The 18510-nt window shown below is 32.7% G+C and overlaps 2 protein-coding genes and 1 long non-coding RNA gene across 3 annotated transcripts; all 3 read left to right on the forward strand.

Annotated features, from left to right (window-relative positions):
* Nucleotides 1-218: 218 nt before the first annotated feature.
* On the forward strand, nucleotides 219-3314 carry LOC124454411 (angiopoietin-related protein 7-like). The gene is made up of 4 exons (XM_047005222.1): nucleotides 219-299; nucleotides 723-1150; nucleotides 1275-1330; nucleotides 2504-3314. Exons 1-4 carry the CDS (start codon nucleotides 241-243, stop codon nucleotides 3005-3007), a joined length of 1047 nt encoding a protein of 348 aa, XP_046861178.1. The 5' UTR covers nucleotides 219-240; the 3' UTR covers nucleotides 3008-3314.
* Nucleotides 3315-9061: 5747 nt separating this feature from the next.
* LOC124454748 lies at nucleotides 9062-9823 on the forward strand. The gene is made up of 2 exons (XR_006951593.1): nucleotides 9062-9238; nucleotides 9660-9823. It is a non-coding gene; the product is annotated as an uncharacterized LOC124454748 (long non-coding RNA).
* Nucleotides 9824-9948: 125 nt separating this feature from the next.
* On the forward strand, nucleotides 9949-13960 carry LOC124454810 (angiopoietin-related protein 7-like). The gene is made up of 4 exons (XM_047005562.1): nucleotides 9949-10084; nucleotides 10209-10264; nucleotides 11436-11814; nucleotides 13354-13960. The coding sequence occupies exons 1-4, from the start codon at nucleotides 9949-9951 to the stop codon at nucleotides 13599-13601; spliced, it is 819 nt and encodes a 272-aa protein (XP_046861518.1). The 3' UTR covers nucleotides 13602-13960.
* Nucleotides 13961-18510: the final 4550 nt, after the last annotated feature.

Below are 18510 nucleotides of genomic sequence, written 5' to 3' on the forward strand. Positions count from 1 at the left end.
GTGAATTCGACTTTAAAATTAAAACAATGTCAAGTTTGTGGCTATGTGTGCAAATTGTTCAACATATTTAAAATATTTAAAGCAGTTCAATTACATGCTGAAATAAATTAGTCTGTGTAACTTTGTAAAGGCTTCTTTATCCTCACAATTTATTCATGCTGGACACCCACGTATATAAATAGCCTCGATCCTCATCTCAACCTAAAGTGTTTATTTGTAAGACATTTAAGACAAGACAAGATGGTGAGCTTTATTTGTGCATTGGTGGCGATTACCTGCATCGTTGTTAATATTCAAGGGTAAGCTATGGCTTAGGGCAAAGAAGAACTTGGAAATGTTTAATGTGATCATTGAAAGCTATGAAGACCATATTAGAAACGCCTCTAAGGCGTATTTCTTTTTAAATTTGAATAATCTTTTTGCACAAGTTGTCGAGTTGTAGTTAATATTCAGTGCTGGGGCAGTATACAAACATGATCAAAGCTTTGCAAGTTACGATACCGTAAACTAAGGTTTTTCAAATTATCTCAACAAAGTTTTTTTTTTATTCAAGTTGTGTATTGGAGGAGTAAGACTTTTATATGCATTACATCTTTTTAGTAGGTTGTTAGCTATGTCATGTATGTATTTAATATAAGTCTGCCTCAATTCCTTGCTCATAGTGTGAAATATTTCATCTGAAAACTTTTCCATGACTCACTTTAATGATCTTACTTTTGCAGAGTGAGATTAACAAATGAAAAGGAAGATGTTTTAAAAGATTTCTACTCAAAATTCAGCCATGACATGAAACGCGCCATAAAATCCGATGAAAACAATGCAACTTTGAAATCACAAATTGCAGTAATAGACAGACAAATAAAAACACTTCAAACATATCACAAAAATCTACAGACGGAGAAAAAACATCTTCAAACATTTAAGTTAATTCTTAAACACAAAATCAATAGGACAGAAGTACAAAAATATACACTAGTGAAACTACAACAAAAAATTAAGAAAGTCGAATTGAAAATGATTGATCTGTCGTCACAAATGAAAAAACTTGATGCACAAATGGCAACATTACAAACCGAGTTGAAAAGTCTTGAAAAACAATTGAAAACACTTTACATGGAAAATGAAAAACTTACAAATATCTCGGAAAAAGGTAAGAATGATTTTAAAAAAAGAAAATACACTTATAGATTCGAGTAAGGAGTAATATTTGTTCAATTAAAACAATATCTTTCATTTAATTTCTTTGTGTTAACCAATATTTTTATAACCATCAGGAAAAGATTGCGCAGATCTTTACAGAAAAAGTATAAGACACAATGGAATATACATGGTAAGCAAGCAAAACATCAACCAATTTAATGCATTTTTTTCATTCATAAATTATATGGCAATTAAATACCTAGAAATAAAGATTTTTTTAAAAAATATCTCTTCGTCAGTGCATTTAACTGTTCTTTTTGTGACCTCCTTGTTTTAACAAAGAAAGCAATGCGGTAGCTAATTTCGAATGTTTAGGAAAGGGTTAGAGAGGCATAATTTATGTATGAAAAGTTATCAAAACATAGACTGGCATGATATGAGCAAAAAAGTAAGCTACACTGTTTATTTCAGTCGCTTGTTTATAAAGCATCAATTAATGTTTTTTTTACCATGATATCATAGGAAGGCAGACCTGCCAGTTCCCCAAATTTGTCGACTGTCATCTAAATCTTAAAGCAAATGTTCAGTTAACCAGAGATTTAATCACTTCTCCTGCTTGAAATTTTTCGTATCACATGTATTTGGTAAAAAAATTTTATCGAATCAAGTCTGAGTAAGTGTTTAATTGAGAATTGTAATAACAAACGCACTTATAAACAGAAGAATTCATAAAAGGGAATTTTGTAAGAAAAAGCAAACAGAGAAAACCCAAGTGGACTTCTTGTTCATGAAAAGAAAATGCGTGGAAAATTTGGGTGCATAACATATAAAATGTATAAATATTTATGGATATTAAATACCCAGTCCAACCTGATTTGTTCAAAGTTTTTTCACCATCTACATGTCAATAAAGAAGGGTGAAAGTGATTGAAAATCTGGCGTTTAGAAGATTTGTCTTAAGATTTAGGTGAAGCCAATAAAATCGAGCGAGTTGGTAGGTGTTCCTGTGGTATAAAACAGGACTTAAAATGCTAAGTCAGCATTGAGATTAACTCCAGAGATAGAGAACGTAAACAACTACACGTTTATGACCATATAAGGAATTCTAAAATGTTATTATGAAAGTTACTCATATCTGAAAACTTGCTATTTTATATTGTTAATTTTTTTCTATTGAATTAAACTGTGTTGAGTTTATATAATCGAAAACAACTTTGGTATATAATGTACAAAATAGTTATTTAGCAAAATGGATCTATGCGCAGGAAAGCTGTGTAGCAATTTGCTAGTAGTATAGGTTTAATGAGTTACAATCCCATAAGACGTACAATGCAATAGCTTTTTCAATAAAACTTTTTTTCAGGGAAAAAACTGTGCAGATCTTTACAAAAAAGGTAAAAAAAAGAACGGAGTTTATCAAATTGATCCAGATGGCCAGGGTTATTTCGATGTTTTCTGTGATATGAAGACATCTGGTGGAGGTTGGACTGTGTTTCAAAGACGTCAAGATGGAAGTGTAGACTTTTATCGAAATTGGAAAAACTATACACAAGGATTTGGTAATCTTACTTTTGAATTCTGGCTTGGATTGGATAAAATATACCGACTAACATCAGCCAAGAGAAATAAACTTCGTGTTGACTTGGGAGACTGGTCAGGAAACAAAGCATATGCTGAATATGATTATTTTGCTGTAAAGAATGAAACACATAAATATCAGTTAAGTCTTGGTGCATATTCTGGTGAGTCAATAAGTAAATATAAACATTTGATGGACAAATTTCTAAGCAATATTTTGATATATGCATTATACGTTGGAATGATTCGAGTTTGCGTAGACAGGTCTGCAATTTTGGGAAAAACATAGATATTTTAACGGTTGATTTTGAGCGAAAGTCTTGTTAGATCTTAAAAAATGAAATCCATTTGATCTTACATACTTACAACAAAATACATTGAACGAACATAAAAATCATTTTGTTGTGTGAATCATTAAGTTGCACCATACAACAACAATTTTTGACTTACAATAAGAGATCATTCATGGATTGTGCTTACCGTATCATTAAGATTAAATGAAAATTCAATTGAAGCTTTGTAAACAAGTAATGAGCATGCGCCTGAAACATTGCTAAATTATGTGGACTTAAATGAACATTAAAACCTTTTATATAAAATGCATGCAAGCCTGTAATATATGATTGCAAATTCAGGCCTCAATGCCCAGATTATTTATATATGTATAAATAAAAAAATGATAGCATAATGCTCTGTCCAAGAACTATAAACAATAACGACCTTATCTAACAAGATTTGAAAAATTAACCTTCCACTCCTATTACTTTTAGTCCTAGAGTTATACACTGCCATACTGGTCACAAGCCCAGGACTTGTAAGTAAGGCTCTCTGCTTTTGAGTAGACTTGTCTTGTTTACAAGGAAGAGGAGTGGAAGTTAAATTTTCAAATGTTGTTAGATAAGGTCGTTATTGTTAGTTGGTTAAACATTATGCTATTATTCTTTGTTTCATAACATTCCAACTATTTAACCTTATAAATATGTATAAATATATATAATATATTTATATTGATGAGAAAAAGAAAATACACAAAAACTACAATTTCATCCCGACAAGCCTGTTTCGTGATTTCTCACTCTTCAGGGGATAATATTCCGGGATACGTCTTCAGGGGATACGTCTTTTCACTCATTTTTTACTTAGATATTGCTCTGTAAGTCGATAATTCTATATTTTCGCCTCGTTCCACGCAATCTTGGTGTATCATGCATTTCATGCAATTATCTTACATCGTTATTCACTATGTAAGCAATGTCGCTTTTGATTGGTCAACTTCCTGCAAATAATTCTACATATCTGTAGGTAAGACGTCTATTTACAAATAACAGTTTCTACAATTATGGACGTCATTAAAAGCCGGTTTTGAAAAAAAGTCAAATCATAGCGATGTTTTCCACAGTTTCTAAAAACGATGTAAAAGCTTTAAAACAAGAAGCATCCAGAAAACACTAAAAAAGCGGCGAAGATGGCTTTGAACGTGCTTACAACATATTTAAACAAGATGAACTTGAATAAACCAGCTGACAAAAAAATTTAACGAAGGTTTGAAAAATGTTTTATATTGATATGTGTTAATAATATTTCAGTTAGTTAAAGTGAATAATGAAATAATTATTGAACTAGATTTTCGTAGCTATGATTTTAAAAATTATTCAGACCTCGGCAACGTGTTCTGCCTCAGCTTTGCTTCTGCAGATAACATTGACCTTTGTCTGAATAATTTTTGATATAATGCTCAACCTCATCCAAACAATTGTTTATTATCTGGCTAGCCAGCAATCTTGTTCCTTCCAAAGAGAATGGTTGCACACCATATATAAACCGCGTTTACACTGCGGTCCCGCAACTTACCAAGGACTGATTGGCCTCCAGTGTAAACACATCAAGCCTGACCTAGGACTCACCAAGGACCGACGTTCTAGCCCCATCATTGCACGTAGTCCTAGGAAAACTTACACAATTTAGAAGGCGTTAGAATCTCCCCACACTACAGTACATCCGGTCAAAAGGCCCGGTGTACTATGTTTGATAATTTATATCTTTACATCTATCTCCTCATAAGGAACAAAACAAGGTTATAATTTGAAGGACCTAAGAGTAGTTTTCATAAAAATTGGTAATCACATGTAGAACGTTCATTGTAATGTATGTCCTATAGAAGTTTTCTTTTGACTGAGGTGTCCGATGTGTCGGTTTCTAGTCGTGCCTAATTGGTTTCTATACTGACATTTGTGGACGTGTCTTGCGTAGAGAACTTGGCTGCACCGGTTGCTCATTTGGGTCTTCGGACTCAGATTGTTCCTTTTCTTTCTCAGTACGCTCTTTATCAATCTTTCCCTTTCTTTAACGGACGCCAGATGTCTTCTGTTCCGTCTGCATATTTAGCCTTCCGAAATAACATGGTACGACGTGGGTGCAAACTTCTGGTTACACACTCCTTTCCTTTATGTCCTGCACGTCTGATCTGGTCGTATACGCACTGTTTCTCCTGGGTTGAGATCTATTAATGGCTTGCAGCCACGGTGGTAACATTTCGCTTGTTTTTTCTTTTGTTTGTCAACAATTTCTTGACTGGATGGGTTAATTTTGGCTTCAATAGTTTCCTTGCCGTAGGGAGAAGCGTTTTTGTTCACATAGCCTACTATATATGTACGTGGATAAATAGTCCAGTTTAGTTTACATATCAGTGGCTTAATTATCCTCTACCAATAGCAAATAAATAAAACAACATTACAACACGGAATCAAAATTATAAATGTTGAAGAAAATAATCACATTGCTGAAACAGTTTATCGTTGTCTTGGTGGATTAAAGTCATGTCCGAATCATTAGGAATGAAATGAGTAATTTAAAGCAAAAATAGTCAGCGTCGTTCTCGTTGACAAACCGCGCTAAAAAGAAAAGCAATGATGCGCATGCGTATTAATTTTATTTTGCAGTACCCAGCCATTGTACCCAGAATGCTCGCTCTGCAATCTTCAGAAACGTAGTGAATATCAGTGGGACTAGTTTAGAAGATTTTTGTCAGAACGTAACATCATGCAGCAGAGGAAAATATCTCACTTTTAAAGAGGAATGATTTGTTAATCACTTTGAAAATACAAGTTCTTATTAAACGTCTTGTAAAATTGTCGTGTTGCTTGCAAAGGCCAAGAGAATCGATACAATACTGGCATATTCAACTAATTCAAGTTAGATCATCGATGTCAGGTGCTCTAAAAGATCACGTTTTAAATAAGGCATGAGCGTACATACATAAAGAAAAAGACATGTTGTAGACTACTGAGAAATTAATCATTTTAAGGAATATACAACAACTGACATTACTTCAACTAATATCTTTATAAAGTATATATTTATAATTGCCACGTTTGTGTTTATTACGCTTCCTTTGAAACTAAAGAATGAATTAATTATCAATGTCAATAGCTTGCTGAAACCAAAAATAAGAACATCAACACAAGCTACTTTTAGAAATGGATAATTTCGGTCAATTTGTGAGGTAGAGGCTTATAGCTACATACCTTGATGGTGGCTATGTTTCAAGTGATGCAATATTGTCAGTTTGAAATTGTAGACAAACTGTTGTGTCTGTTGTTCCTTATAAATAGTAAAATTGCTTTTCATACTAAAGACAAAAGAAATCTTTTTGTGCAAGTTGATTTACATCAAGGTTTGACTATATACAATAAAATAGTGGCGCAAAATTCGTCTTTTAACCTTTGCATAGTCAAGCAGAACTTGTAATAGTGCAAATTCATTGGACGAAACTTCGAGCATAAAATGGCTACCTACTAGATCTCAAATAATTAAACTCTTTTATTATCAGCTGAAACCAACCTATTCTTCATGAATACTCACATACATGAATAGAGCTTTCATGATCTTGTCCTCACTCCAAACTTGTGGATATCGATCGCATATCATAAAATAGCAAAATCTGCTTTTTCGTTGGTCGGTGACATAATATGACGGCTGCCTTTATGTCAAAGAAATGTGATGTCAATAAATAATGAATTATTATTAGTTTAGGGCCTGTTCATATGAGCCGGCTGGCCGACTTTGCCGGACCAGTTTATTATTTTATTTACATGAGGCGTGCTAGCCCAACAATGTACAGTAATAGTTATTTACGCACGCCGCATAAAAGTCTAAATCCCGATACTTTATGTTACTTTTATAAGCTTAAAGAAACTCAACGATGTTATTTATTAATCTATAGTCCACCGAAAGTTGTTCTTTTGCTTGACCTATCTTTTGCATCGCATTGAATTTTATGAGCATGCGCACTAATAGAATGTTTAATTCCGCATGCCGGTCTAGCCCGCCTTGTGCATTCACGTGAACCCATTTTATGCCGAGATCTTGCCTCGTTTAAGGGACATCCCGGCAAAACGGGCCAGCACCTCGCTCATATGAATCAAATTTAAAATTATATCTAAATACTAAAAGAGGTGAGATCTTGCTACTGCGGGCTAGCTCGGTAAAGCGGGCCAGCCCGGCTCATATGAACAGGTTCTTATATACATACACTTGAAGTTCTAAGCACCCAGCTTATAACTTATGTTTGGATTATGTGTATAACTTACACTTTCCATAATTACAAATTGTTTATCTCTTGCAAATATGTACTTCGTTAGCGTTACACGAGTTAATTGTATTCAAGTAAATCTTGAATGCAATGAAGCTTAATATGTTTGTATGGCTAATATGTAACAGAGAACATGCATGCTAAAGCCTGATTGGATCTACATGCTCTTATATATTCAGTCATAACAAATATATATAATGAAATTTTTATTTTGACGAAACTTTTGTAATGGTTCAAACTTATTATTGCAAAAAAAACTTGTCCGTCGTGCACATGTGAAAGTGGTAGCCGGTTTTTCTTATGGCAGACGTTGAATTATGCTAACGTTGCACTTTATTCAAACAAACATACCTACGTATAGCTTGATCGAATTCATTTATAATTTATTTTGACAGTGGGCGCTGATCCAACCTTGCATCACTTTAATTACAAAACATCTGTCAACGTTACTCTTATTTTTAACTCATTATTGTAGAATTGCACACCATGGTTCGTCATCAATTGTTGAGGCTTGGTTAATGCTGATGATCAACATACTCAAATTCCTATTCTCAATTGACTAGTAACCTTCTTGATCTTCATTAGCCGACTATTCAGGCTAAAAACTGAAATGGCTTACCACTATACGGTTGTCAAAACGTCAATTAACATCAACAACAATAGTCCTTCTCAGGACTCTACTAGCTTGGACGATCTACATCCACAAACATGTAACGATACTCTCGGGTTCAAACCATTTAATTTATTACGAATGTTATTGGTTGGATTGCCTTCCATATCACTTTCAAAATTATCGAGAAAACAAAATTGTGCGTGTTTTTTATTGTTTTTAAATGCCATGCTGTGTAAAATAAACATTGAACATAACTTTAATTTTGTAAACAGCAAGCTCAAATTTTTTTGATGATATGACGTAAAAAGTAATTTCCTCTGACGTATACGGCGCTCCACGCTGCTAAGTCTCCAATCAGTTCAAAAAGTGCATTTAAATAGCTAAGTGTTTCTTCAAAAAGAAAGTAGCTGATGTAAAGTTTTTAAATTAAGGCAACCCTACAACAACCAATATCAAGCACTATCCAAAACATTGTTATTTCTTAACATCAACAACATACAGCATACGTGCTCTTTAACACACATTTTGCTGAATCCTATTCATACGATGAAAATAGAATTGTCAAAGGATACTCTTAAATCTTTTCAATTTTTAATTAACAGTCTTTATATCAATGCAAGCTTTGTTTTGGCTGTCGCTCCCTTACAGAGTGGCGTCACGAAGAGCATTTAATTGGAAATTGTTGATAATATTGGTCCTTTTTTTTAGCAAAACACAGTGCTCACTGCAATGCCTTGTGCTATCTATTATTAAAACTCTTCATTATTTTTAAACTTTTTTTTATTAAAAAATCTATAACATCGCAAGCAAGCTATTAATGAAGTACAATGTAATTAACAGCTTGTTACCACACTATCACAATACGTCTTTATTCATTAATTCTATATTAATCAGCTAGTGGTGTTGTTTTACGATAAATAAAGGCCTGTTTATTAAAGAGTAAATGTGATGTTGCAAAATCCTTCAAAACTACCGAATTTAAGTTTTGAGTCAGTTTTGTAAACTTCTTCCATGTTTAGTGAATTCGATTTTAAATTAAAATAATGTCAAGTTTGTGGCTATGTGTGCAAATTGTTCAACATATTTAAACTATTTAAAGAAGTTCAATTATATGCTGAAATAAATTAGTCTGTGTAACTTTGTAAAGGCATCTTTATCCTCACAATTTATTCATGCTGGACACACACATATATCAATATCCTCGATCCTCATCTCAACCTAAAGTGTTTACTTGTAAGACATTTGAGACAAGACAAGATGGTGAGCTTTATTTGTGCATTGGTGGCGATTACCTGCATCGTTGTTAATATTCAAGGGTAAGCTATGGCTTAGGGCAAAGAAGAACTTGGAAATGTTTAATGTGATCATTGAACGCTATGAAGACTATATTAGAAACGCCTCTAAGGCGTATTTCTTTTTAAATTTGAATAATCTTTTTGCACAAGTTGTCGAGTTGTAGTTAATATTCAGTGCTGGGGCACTATACAAATATGATCAAAGCTTTGCAAGCTACGATACCGTAAACTAAGGATTTTTCAAATTAGCTCAACAAAGTGTTTTTATTCAAGTTGTGTATGGGAGGAGTAAGACTTTTATATACATTACATCTTTTTAGTAGGTTGTTAGCTATGTCATGTACGTATTTAATATAAATCTGCCTCAATTCCTTGTTCATAGTGTGAAATATTTCATCTGAAAACTTTTCCATGACTCACTTTAATGTTCTTACTTTTGCAGAGTGAGATTAACAAATGAAAAGGAAGATGATTTAAAAGATTTCTACTCAAAATTCAGCCATGACATGAAACGCGCCATAAAATCCGATGAAAACAATGCAACTTTGAAATCACAAATTGCAGTAATAGACAGACAAATAAAAACACTTCAAACATATCACAAAATCTACAGACGGAGAAAAACATCTTCAAACATTTAAGTTAATTCTTAAACACAAAATCAATAGGACAGAAGTACAAAATATACACTAGTGAAACTACAACAAAAAATTAAGAAAGTCGAATTGAAAATGATTGATCTGTCGTCACAAATGAAAAAACTTGATGCACAAATGGCAAAATTACAAACGGAGTTGAAAAGTCTTGAAAAACAATTGAAAACACTTTACATGGAAAATGAAAAACTTACAAATATCTCGGAAAAAGGTAAGAATGATTTTAAAAAAAGAAAATACACTTATAGATTCGAGTAAGGAGTAATATTTGTTCAATTAAAACAATATCTTTCATTTAATTTCTTTGTGTTAGTTAATATTTTTATAACCATCAGGAAAAGACTGCACAGATCTTTACAGAAAAAGTATAGGACACAATGGAATATACATGGTAAGCAAGCAAAACATCAACCAATTTAATGCATTTTTTTTCATTCATAAATTATATGGCAATTAAATACCTAGAAATAAAGATTTTTTTAAAAAATATCTCTTCGTCAGTGCATTTAACTGTTCTTTTTGTGACCTCCTTGTTTTAACAAAGAATGAAACGCGGTAGCTAATTTCGAATGTATAGGGAAGGGGTAAAGAGGCATAATTCATATATGAAAAGTTATCAAAACATAGACTGGCATGATATGAGCAAAAAAGTATGCTACACTGTTTATTTCAGTCACTCGTTTATAAAGCATCAATTAATGTTTTTTTTACCATGATACCATAGGAAGGCAGACCTGCCAGTTCGCCAATTTTTTCAACTGTCATCTAAATCTTAAAGCAAATCTTCATTTAACCAGATATTCAATCACTTCTCCTGTTTGAATTTTTTGGTATCACATGTATTTGGTAAAATAATTTTGAACGAATCAAGTCTGAGTAAGTGTTTAATTGAGAATTGTAAAAACAAACGCACTTATAAACAGAAGAACTCATCAAAGAGAATTTTGTAAGAAATAGCAAACAGAGAACACCAAAGTGGATTTCTTGTTTATAAAAAGAAAGTGCGTGGAAAATTTGAGTGCATAACATATAAAATGTATAAATTTTTATGGCTATTAAATACCCAGTCCAACCTGATTTGTTCAAAGTTTTTTCACAATCTACATGTCATTAAAGAAGGGTGAAAGTGATCAAAAATCTGGCGTTTAGAAGATTTGATTTAAGATTTAGGTGAAACCAATAAAATCGTGCAAGTTGGCAGGTGTTCTGTGGTATAAAAGAAGACCTTAAAATGCTGAGTCGGCATTAAGATGAACTTCAAGGATAGAGTACGTAAACAACTACACGTGCATGACCATATAAGGAATTTTGAAATGTTACTATGAAAGTTAGTCATATCTGAAAACTTGCTATTTTGTATTGTTAATTTTTGTCTATTGAATTAAACTGTGTTGAGTTTATATATTCGAAAACAACTTCGGTATAGAATGTACAAAATAGTTATTTAGCACAATGGATCTATGCGCAGGAAAGCTGTGTAACAATTTGCTTATAGGTTTAATAAGTTACAAAACCCGTAAGACGTCCAATGCAATAGATTTTTTAATAAAACTTTTTTTTAGGGAAAAGACTGTGCAGATGTTTACAAAAAAGGTGAAAAAAACAACGGAGTGTATCAAATTGATCCAGATGGCCAGGGTTATTTCAATGTTTTCTGTGATATGAAGACATCTGGTGGTGGTTGGACTGTGTTTCAAAGACGTCAGGATGGAAGTGTAGACTTTTATCGAAATTGGAAAAACTATACACAAGGATTTGGTAATCTTACTTCTGAATTCTGGCTTGGATTGGATAAAATATACCGACTAACATTAGCCAAGAGAAATAAACTTCGTGTTGACCTGGGAGACTGGTCAGGAAACAAAGCATATGCTGAATATGATTATATTGCTGTAAAGAATGAAACACATAAATATCAGTTGAGTCTTGGTGCATATTCTGGTGAGTCAATAAGTAAATATAAACATTTAATGGACACATTTCTAAGTAATATTTTGATATAAGCATTATACGTTGGAATGATTCGAGTTTGCGTAGACAGGTCTGCAATTTTGGGAAATACATAGATATTTTAACGGTTAACTTTGAGCGGAAGTCTTGTTAAATCTTAAAAATTATAATCAATTTGATCTTACAAACTTACAACAAAATACATTGAACAAACATAAAAATCATTTTGTTGTGTGAATCATTAAGTTGTACCCTACGACAACAATTTTTGACTTACAATAAGAGATCATTCATGGATTGTGGTTACCGTATCATTAAGATTAAATGAAAATTCAATTGTAGCTTTGTAAACAAGTAATGAGCATGCGCCTGAAACATTGCTAAATTATGTGGACTTAAATGAACATTAAAACCTTTTATATAAAATGCATGCAAGCCTGTAGTATATGATTGTAAATTCAGGCCTCAATGCCCAGATTATTTATATATGTATAAATAAAAAAAATGATAGCAAAATTCTCTATCCAACAACTACAAACAATAACGACCTTATCTAACAACATTGAAAATTAGCCTTCCACTCCTCTTCCTTGTAAACAAAACAAGTCTACTCAAAAGCAGAGAGCCTTACGTTACAAGTCCCAGAGTTATACTCTGCTATACCAGTCACAAGCCTGGGACTTGTAACGCAAGGCTCTCTGCTTTTGAGTAGACTTGTCTTGTTTACAAGGAAGAGGAGTGGAAGGTCAATTTTTCAAATGTTGTTACATAAGCTCGTTATTGTTTGTTTTTATTTTTTAAAGCATTATGCTATCATTCTTTTTGTTTCATAACGTTCCAACTATTTAACCTTAAGAATAGGTATAAATGTATCTAATATATTTATACGTATATAAACGTTACTGAAATTCATTCAAATTTGCATGGATAAATTTACATATAGAAGAATGAAAAACATAAATATAGATTAAGTCTCGGACAACACTACAGGTACATCATCAAGTCAATAAAGAATTTTAAAGTCTATTAAAATAAAAGTTAAATACCATTCATTACTTAACATAGGATTAAGAGCAATGAGTCAAGGCTGGATGTAGAAATAATGTTCTGGGAAATGAGAGTAGGATCAAAGTCAAAGTCTTCACAAATTTTACCATTGCAATTTATTTATTCCATTTTGAAACAGGATTTACAGCAAGTTGTTAAATAAGTCAGCTACAACAACTTTATGACAAACGGTAACAATATTATAATATGATTGTGGTTGGATCTCCCACATGCACCAGAATATGTGAAATGAAAACTCATTGTTGTATAATATATTTTAACACTTACATCAGTCCTTCCTCTTTTACTACATATAATAAAAAAAACTGATCGGCAAATCCCACAAAAGCCCCCAAAATAAACGACCGCTATAAAAATCTTCGACCAACGACATAAAGCCCCTTTTTGGGAGAGTTTCTGCAAGTACAAAAGAATTTCATAACTGCATTAAATGCGATTTTTGAAAAGTATTACTTTTCTTAGGAAATGCTGGAGATTCATTATCTTATCATAAAAGCATGGCGTTTTCAACAAAAGATTCCGATAATGATCAAAGTGGAGGAAACCGTGCCATTGACAGGAAAGGTGCTTGGTGGTATAAGAGTTGTTATGATTCTAACCTGAATGGACACTACTATAGTGGAGCATACAGTAGTTGGACTGGTGTGGTTTGGTATGATTGGAAAGGTCGTAAATCCTTAAAGTTCACTGAGATGAAAATAAAACCATAAAGAATTTCCAAACACTGTGATGTCATAAATTTGATCATTATTTCTAATGAAACTTTCAACATATAATAACAAAAAATAACTTTTATGTCTTTTAAAGATCCTTTATAATCATTATCATTTAAAAAAGCGTTGAAAAAATAGTTAAAAATACTGTGGTGAAATAATAACTTTCTAATATTTTCGCTAAAATTAGAGCTGATTTAGGTAATTATGTGATTCTAATGTTACGTCTTTTCACTCATTTCTTTAATGAGATAGTGCTCTGTAAGTAACTAATTCTATCTTTTTGCCAGGTTCCACGCAGTCTTGGTGTATCATGCATTTCATGTAATTATTTTACATCATTATTCACTATGTAAGCAATGTCGCTTTTGATTGGTCAACTACCTGCAAATAATTCTAGATATCTGTAGGTAAGACGTCTATTTACAAATAACAGTTTCTACAATTATAGACGCCATTAGAAGCCAGTTTTGAAAAAAAGTCAAATCATAGCGATATTTTCCACAGTTTCTAAAAACGATGTAAAAGCTTTTAAAAAAGAAGCATCCAGAAAACACTAAAAAAGCGGCAAAGATGGCTTTGAACGTGCTTACAACATAACTAAACCAGACGAACTTGAATAAACCAGCTGAAAAAAACAAATTAGCGAAGGTTTGAAAAATGTTTTATATTGATATGTGTTAATAATATTTCAGTTAGTTAAAGTGAATAATAAAATAATTATTGAACTCGATTTCGTAGCTATGATATTAAAATTTATTCAGACCTCGTCAACGTTATCTTCCTCATCTTTGCTTCTGCAGATAACATTGACCTTGGTCTGAATAATTTTTGATATCATGCTCAACCTCATCCAAACAATTGTTTATTATCTGGCTCGTCAGCAATCTTGTTCCTTCCAAAGAGAATGGTTGCACACCATATATAAGCCGCGTTTACACTGCGGTCTCGTAACTTACCAAGGACTGACTAGGCCTCCAGTGTAAACACATCAAGCCTGACCTAGGACTCACCAAGGACCGACGTTTTAGCCCCATCATTGCACGTAGTCCTAGGAAAACTTACACAATTTAGAAGGCGCTAGAATCTCCCCACACTACAGTACATCCGGTCAAAAGGCCGGTGTACTATGTTTGATAATTTATATCGTTACATCTATCTCCTCATAAGGAACAAAACAAGGTTATAATTTGAAGGACCTAAGAGTAGTTTTCATAAAAATTGGTAATCACATGTAGAACGTTCTTCATAATGTACGTCCTATAGAAAATTTTCTTTTGACTGAGGGGTTGGATGTGTCGGTTTCTAGTCGTGCCTAATTGGTTTCTATACTGACATTTGTGAACGTGTCTTGCGTAGAGAAATAGTCTAGTTTAGTTTACATATCAGTGGCTTAATTATCCTCTACCAAAAGCAAAATAAATAAAACAACATTACAACACCGAATCAAAATTATAAATGTTGAAGAAAGATAATCACATTGCTAAAACAGTTTATCGTTGTCCTGGTGGTTAAAGTCATCTCCGAATCGTTAGGAATGAAATGAGTAATTTAGAGCAAAAATAGTCAGCGTCGCTCTCGTTGACAAAGCGCGCTAAAAAGAAAAGCAATGATGCGCATGCGTATTAATTTTATATTGCAGTACCCAGCCATTGTACCCAGAATGCTCGCTCTGCAATCTTCAGAAACGTAGTGAATATCAGTGGGACTAGAGTTGAAGATTTTTGTCAGAACGTAACATCATGCAGCAGAGGAAAATATCTCAGTTTTAAAGTGGAATGATTTGTTAATCACTTTCAAAATACAAATTCTTATTAAACGTCTTGTAAAATTGTCGTGTCGCTTGCAAAGGCCAAGAGAATCGATGCAATACTGGCATATTCAACAAATTCAAGTTAGATCATCGATGTCAGGTTCTCTAAAAAATCACGTTTTAAATAAGGCATGAGCGTACAAACATAAATAAAAAGACATATTGTAGACTAGTGAGAAATTAATCATTTTAAGAAATATACAACAACTGACATTACTTCAACTAATATCTTCTAACGTATATTTTTATAAATGCCACGTTTGTGTTTTTTACGTTTCCTTTGAAAATAAAGCATGAATTAATTATCAATTTCAATAGCTTGCTGAAACTAAAAATAAGCACATCAACACAAGCTACTTTTAGAAATGGATAATTTCGGTCAATTTGTGAGGTAGAAGTTTATAGCTACATACCTTGATGGTAGCTATGTTTCAAGTGATGTTTAGTTTTTTAGTTCTCAAGTTTTAGTCCAGCTTTTCAACACCCTTATTCATGTCTATACAAATTCATTGTTTTTACCGTGAGTATAAACACAAAGAGATTGACAGCAGGATTACATGAGTATGCTGGCGATACGAACTGAAATAAAACATTTTTCTGATTTTGGCCACGTTCAAAAAATAATGTCCTGCACATTTATTATTTTAAAGTAGAAGTTTCAAAAATTCGTGCTGATAACGTTAACATGTTCGTAATTGCATGTGTTGTTCGTTATGACACAACAACTTCCTTCAATGTACGTGCAAAGTTGATATTAACAATAAAATTGCTGTTCGGGATAATAGAGTTATACTTATATAATTTTAATACTGGAGACAGCTGGGGGGAATTATTGCCAGTTTGGTTCATTATAGCTACAACGTAAATTGTGTTTTAAGAATGATCAACGGCGAAATACAGCTTGTAATCAATTTTACTGCATCAAAAGTAAGTACACAAAATATAGCTATGTTTGAGAATGATCTGTATCGAGTGCCACGTTTTAAAGGTTTCTTTTTAAGTCGTGTATGAAGAAATTACTTAATTTTAGTATTTTATGTTACTTTTATAAGCTGAAAGAAACTTATTGATGTTATGCATTAGTCTATAGTCCACCGAAAGTTGTTCTTTTGCTTACCCTATCTTTTGCATCACATCGAATTTTATGAGCATGCGCAATAGTACGATGTTTATCTCGGCCTGCCGGTCTTGCCCACCTTGTGCATTCACATGAACCCATTTTATGCCGATATCTTGCCTCGTTTAAGGGACATCCCGGCAAAACGGGCCAGCCCGTCTCTCATATGAATCAAATTTGAAATTATATGTAGATACTAAAAGAGGTGAGATCTTGCTACTGCCGGGCTAGCTCGGTAAAGAGAGCCAGCCCGGCTCATATGAACAGGCCCTTATATACATACACTTGAAGTTCTAAGCACCCAGTATATAACTTATGTTTAGATTATGGGTATATCTTACACTTTCCATAATTACAAATTGTTTTTCTCTTGCAAATAAGTGTTTCGTTAGCGTTACACGAGTTAATTGTATTCAAGTAAGTCTTGAATGCAATGAATCTTGGTATGTTTGTATGGCTACTATGTAACAGAGAACATGCATGTTAACGTCTGATTGGATCTAGGTGCTCTTATATATTTAGTCATAAAAAATATATATAATCAAAGTTTTATTTCGACGAAACTTTTATAATGGTTCAAAACTTATTGTTGCAAAAAAAACTTGTTCTTATGGCAGACGTCGAATTATTTTAACGATTCACTTTATTCAAACAAACATACCGTATAGCTTGATCAAATTCACTTATAATTTATTTTGACAGTGGGCGCTGATCCAACCTTGCATCACTTTAATTACAAAACATGTGTCAACGTTACTCTTATTTTTAACTCATTATTGTAGAATGGCACACCATGGTTCGTCGTCAACTGTTGAGGCTTGGTTAATGCTGATGATCAACATACTCAAATTCCTATTCTAATTTGACTGGTACCCTTCTTGATCTTCATTAGCCGACTATTCAGGCTAAAAACTGCAATGGCTTACCACTATATAATTTTCCTTGTTAGAACGTCAATTAACATCAACAACAATAGTCCTTATCAGGACTGTTCTAGCTTGGACGATCTACATTCACAAACATGTAACAATACTCTCGGGTTCAAATTATTTAATTTATTACGAATGATATTGGTTGGATTGCCTTCCATATCACTTTCAAAATTATCGAGAAAACAAAAATTGTGCGTGTTTTTTTATTGTTTTTAAATGCCATGCTGTGTAACATAACCATTGAACATAACTTTAACTTTGTAAACAGCAAGCTCAAATTTTTGTGATGATATGACGTAAAAAGTAATTTCCTCTGACGTATACGGCGCTTCACGCTGCTAAGTCTCCAATAAGTTCAACAAGTGCATTTAAATAGCTAAGTGTTCCTTCAAAAAGAAAGTAATTGATGTAAAATTTTTAAATTAAGGCGACCCTACAAAAACCAATGTCAAGCATTATCCAAAACATTTTTATTTCTTAACATCAACAACATAAGGCATACGTACTTTTTGACACACATTCTGGTGAATCCTATTCAAACGATGAAAATAGAATTGTCAAAGGATACTGTTAAATCTTTTTAATTTTTAATTAACAGTCTTTATATCAATGCAAGCTTTGTTTTGGATGGCGCTCCCTTATAGGGTGGCGTCACGAAGAGCATTTAATTGGAAATTGTTGATAATATTGGTCCTTTTTTTTAGCAAAACACAGTGCTCACTGCAATGCCTTGTGCTATCTGTTATTTAAACTCTTCATTATTTTTGAACTTTTTTTTATGAAAAAATCTATAACATCGCAAGCAAGCTATCAATGAAGTACAACGTAATTAACAGCTTGTTACCACAATATCACAATACGTTTTTATTCATTAATTCTATATTAATTAGCTAGTGGTGGTGTTTTACGATAAATAAAGGCCTGTTTATTAAAGAGTAAATGTTATGTTACAAATCCTTCAAAACTACCGAGTTTTAAGTTTTGAGTCAATTTTGTAAACTTCTTCCAAGTTGAGTGAATTTGATTTTTAAATTAAAACAATGT

Source organism: Xenia sp. Carnegie-2017, unplaced genomic scaffold, assembly GCF_021976095.1.
Source record: "Xenia sp. Carnegie-2017 unplaced genomic scaffold, XeniaSp_v1 HiC_scaffold_3, whole genome shotgun sequence".
Taxonomy (NCBI): Eukaryota; Metazoa; Cnidaria; class Anthozoa; order Malacalcyonacea; family Xeniidae; genus Xenia; species Xenia sp. Carnegie-2017.

Bases quoted from the DNA above. Each gene is read 5' to 3' on its own strand.
- LOC124454411 (XM_047005222.1), top strand. From the start codon at position 241: ATGGTGAGCTTTATTTGTGCATTGGTGGCGATTACCTGCATCGTTGTT. The intron at 300-722 runs GTAAGCTATGGC...TTACTTTTGCAG, and splicing joins ATCGTTGTTAATATTCAAGG to AGTGAGATTAACAAATGAAA. The intron at 1,331-2,503 runs GTAAGCAAGCAA...ACTTTTTTTCAG, and splicing joins GACACAATGGAATATACATG to GGAAAAAACTGTGCAGATCT.
- LOC124454810 (XM_047005562.1), top strand. From the start codon at position 9,949: ATGATTGATCTGTCGTCACAAATGAAAAAACTTGATGCACAAATGGCA. The intron at 10,085-10,208 runs GTAAGAATGATT...TATAACCATCAG, and splicing joins TACAAATATCTCGGAAAAAG to GAAAAGACTGCACAGATCTT. The intron at 11,815-13,353 runs GTGAGTCAATAA...TACTTTTCTTAG, and splicing joins GAGTCTTGGTGCATATTCTG to GAAATGCTGGAGATTCATTA.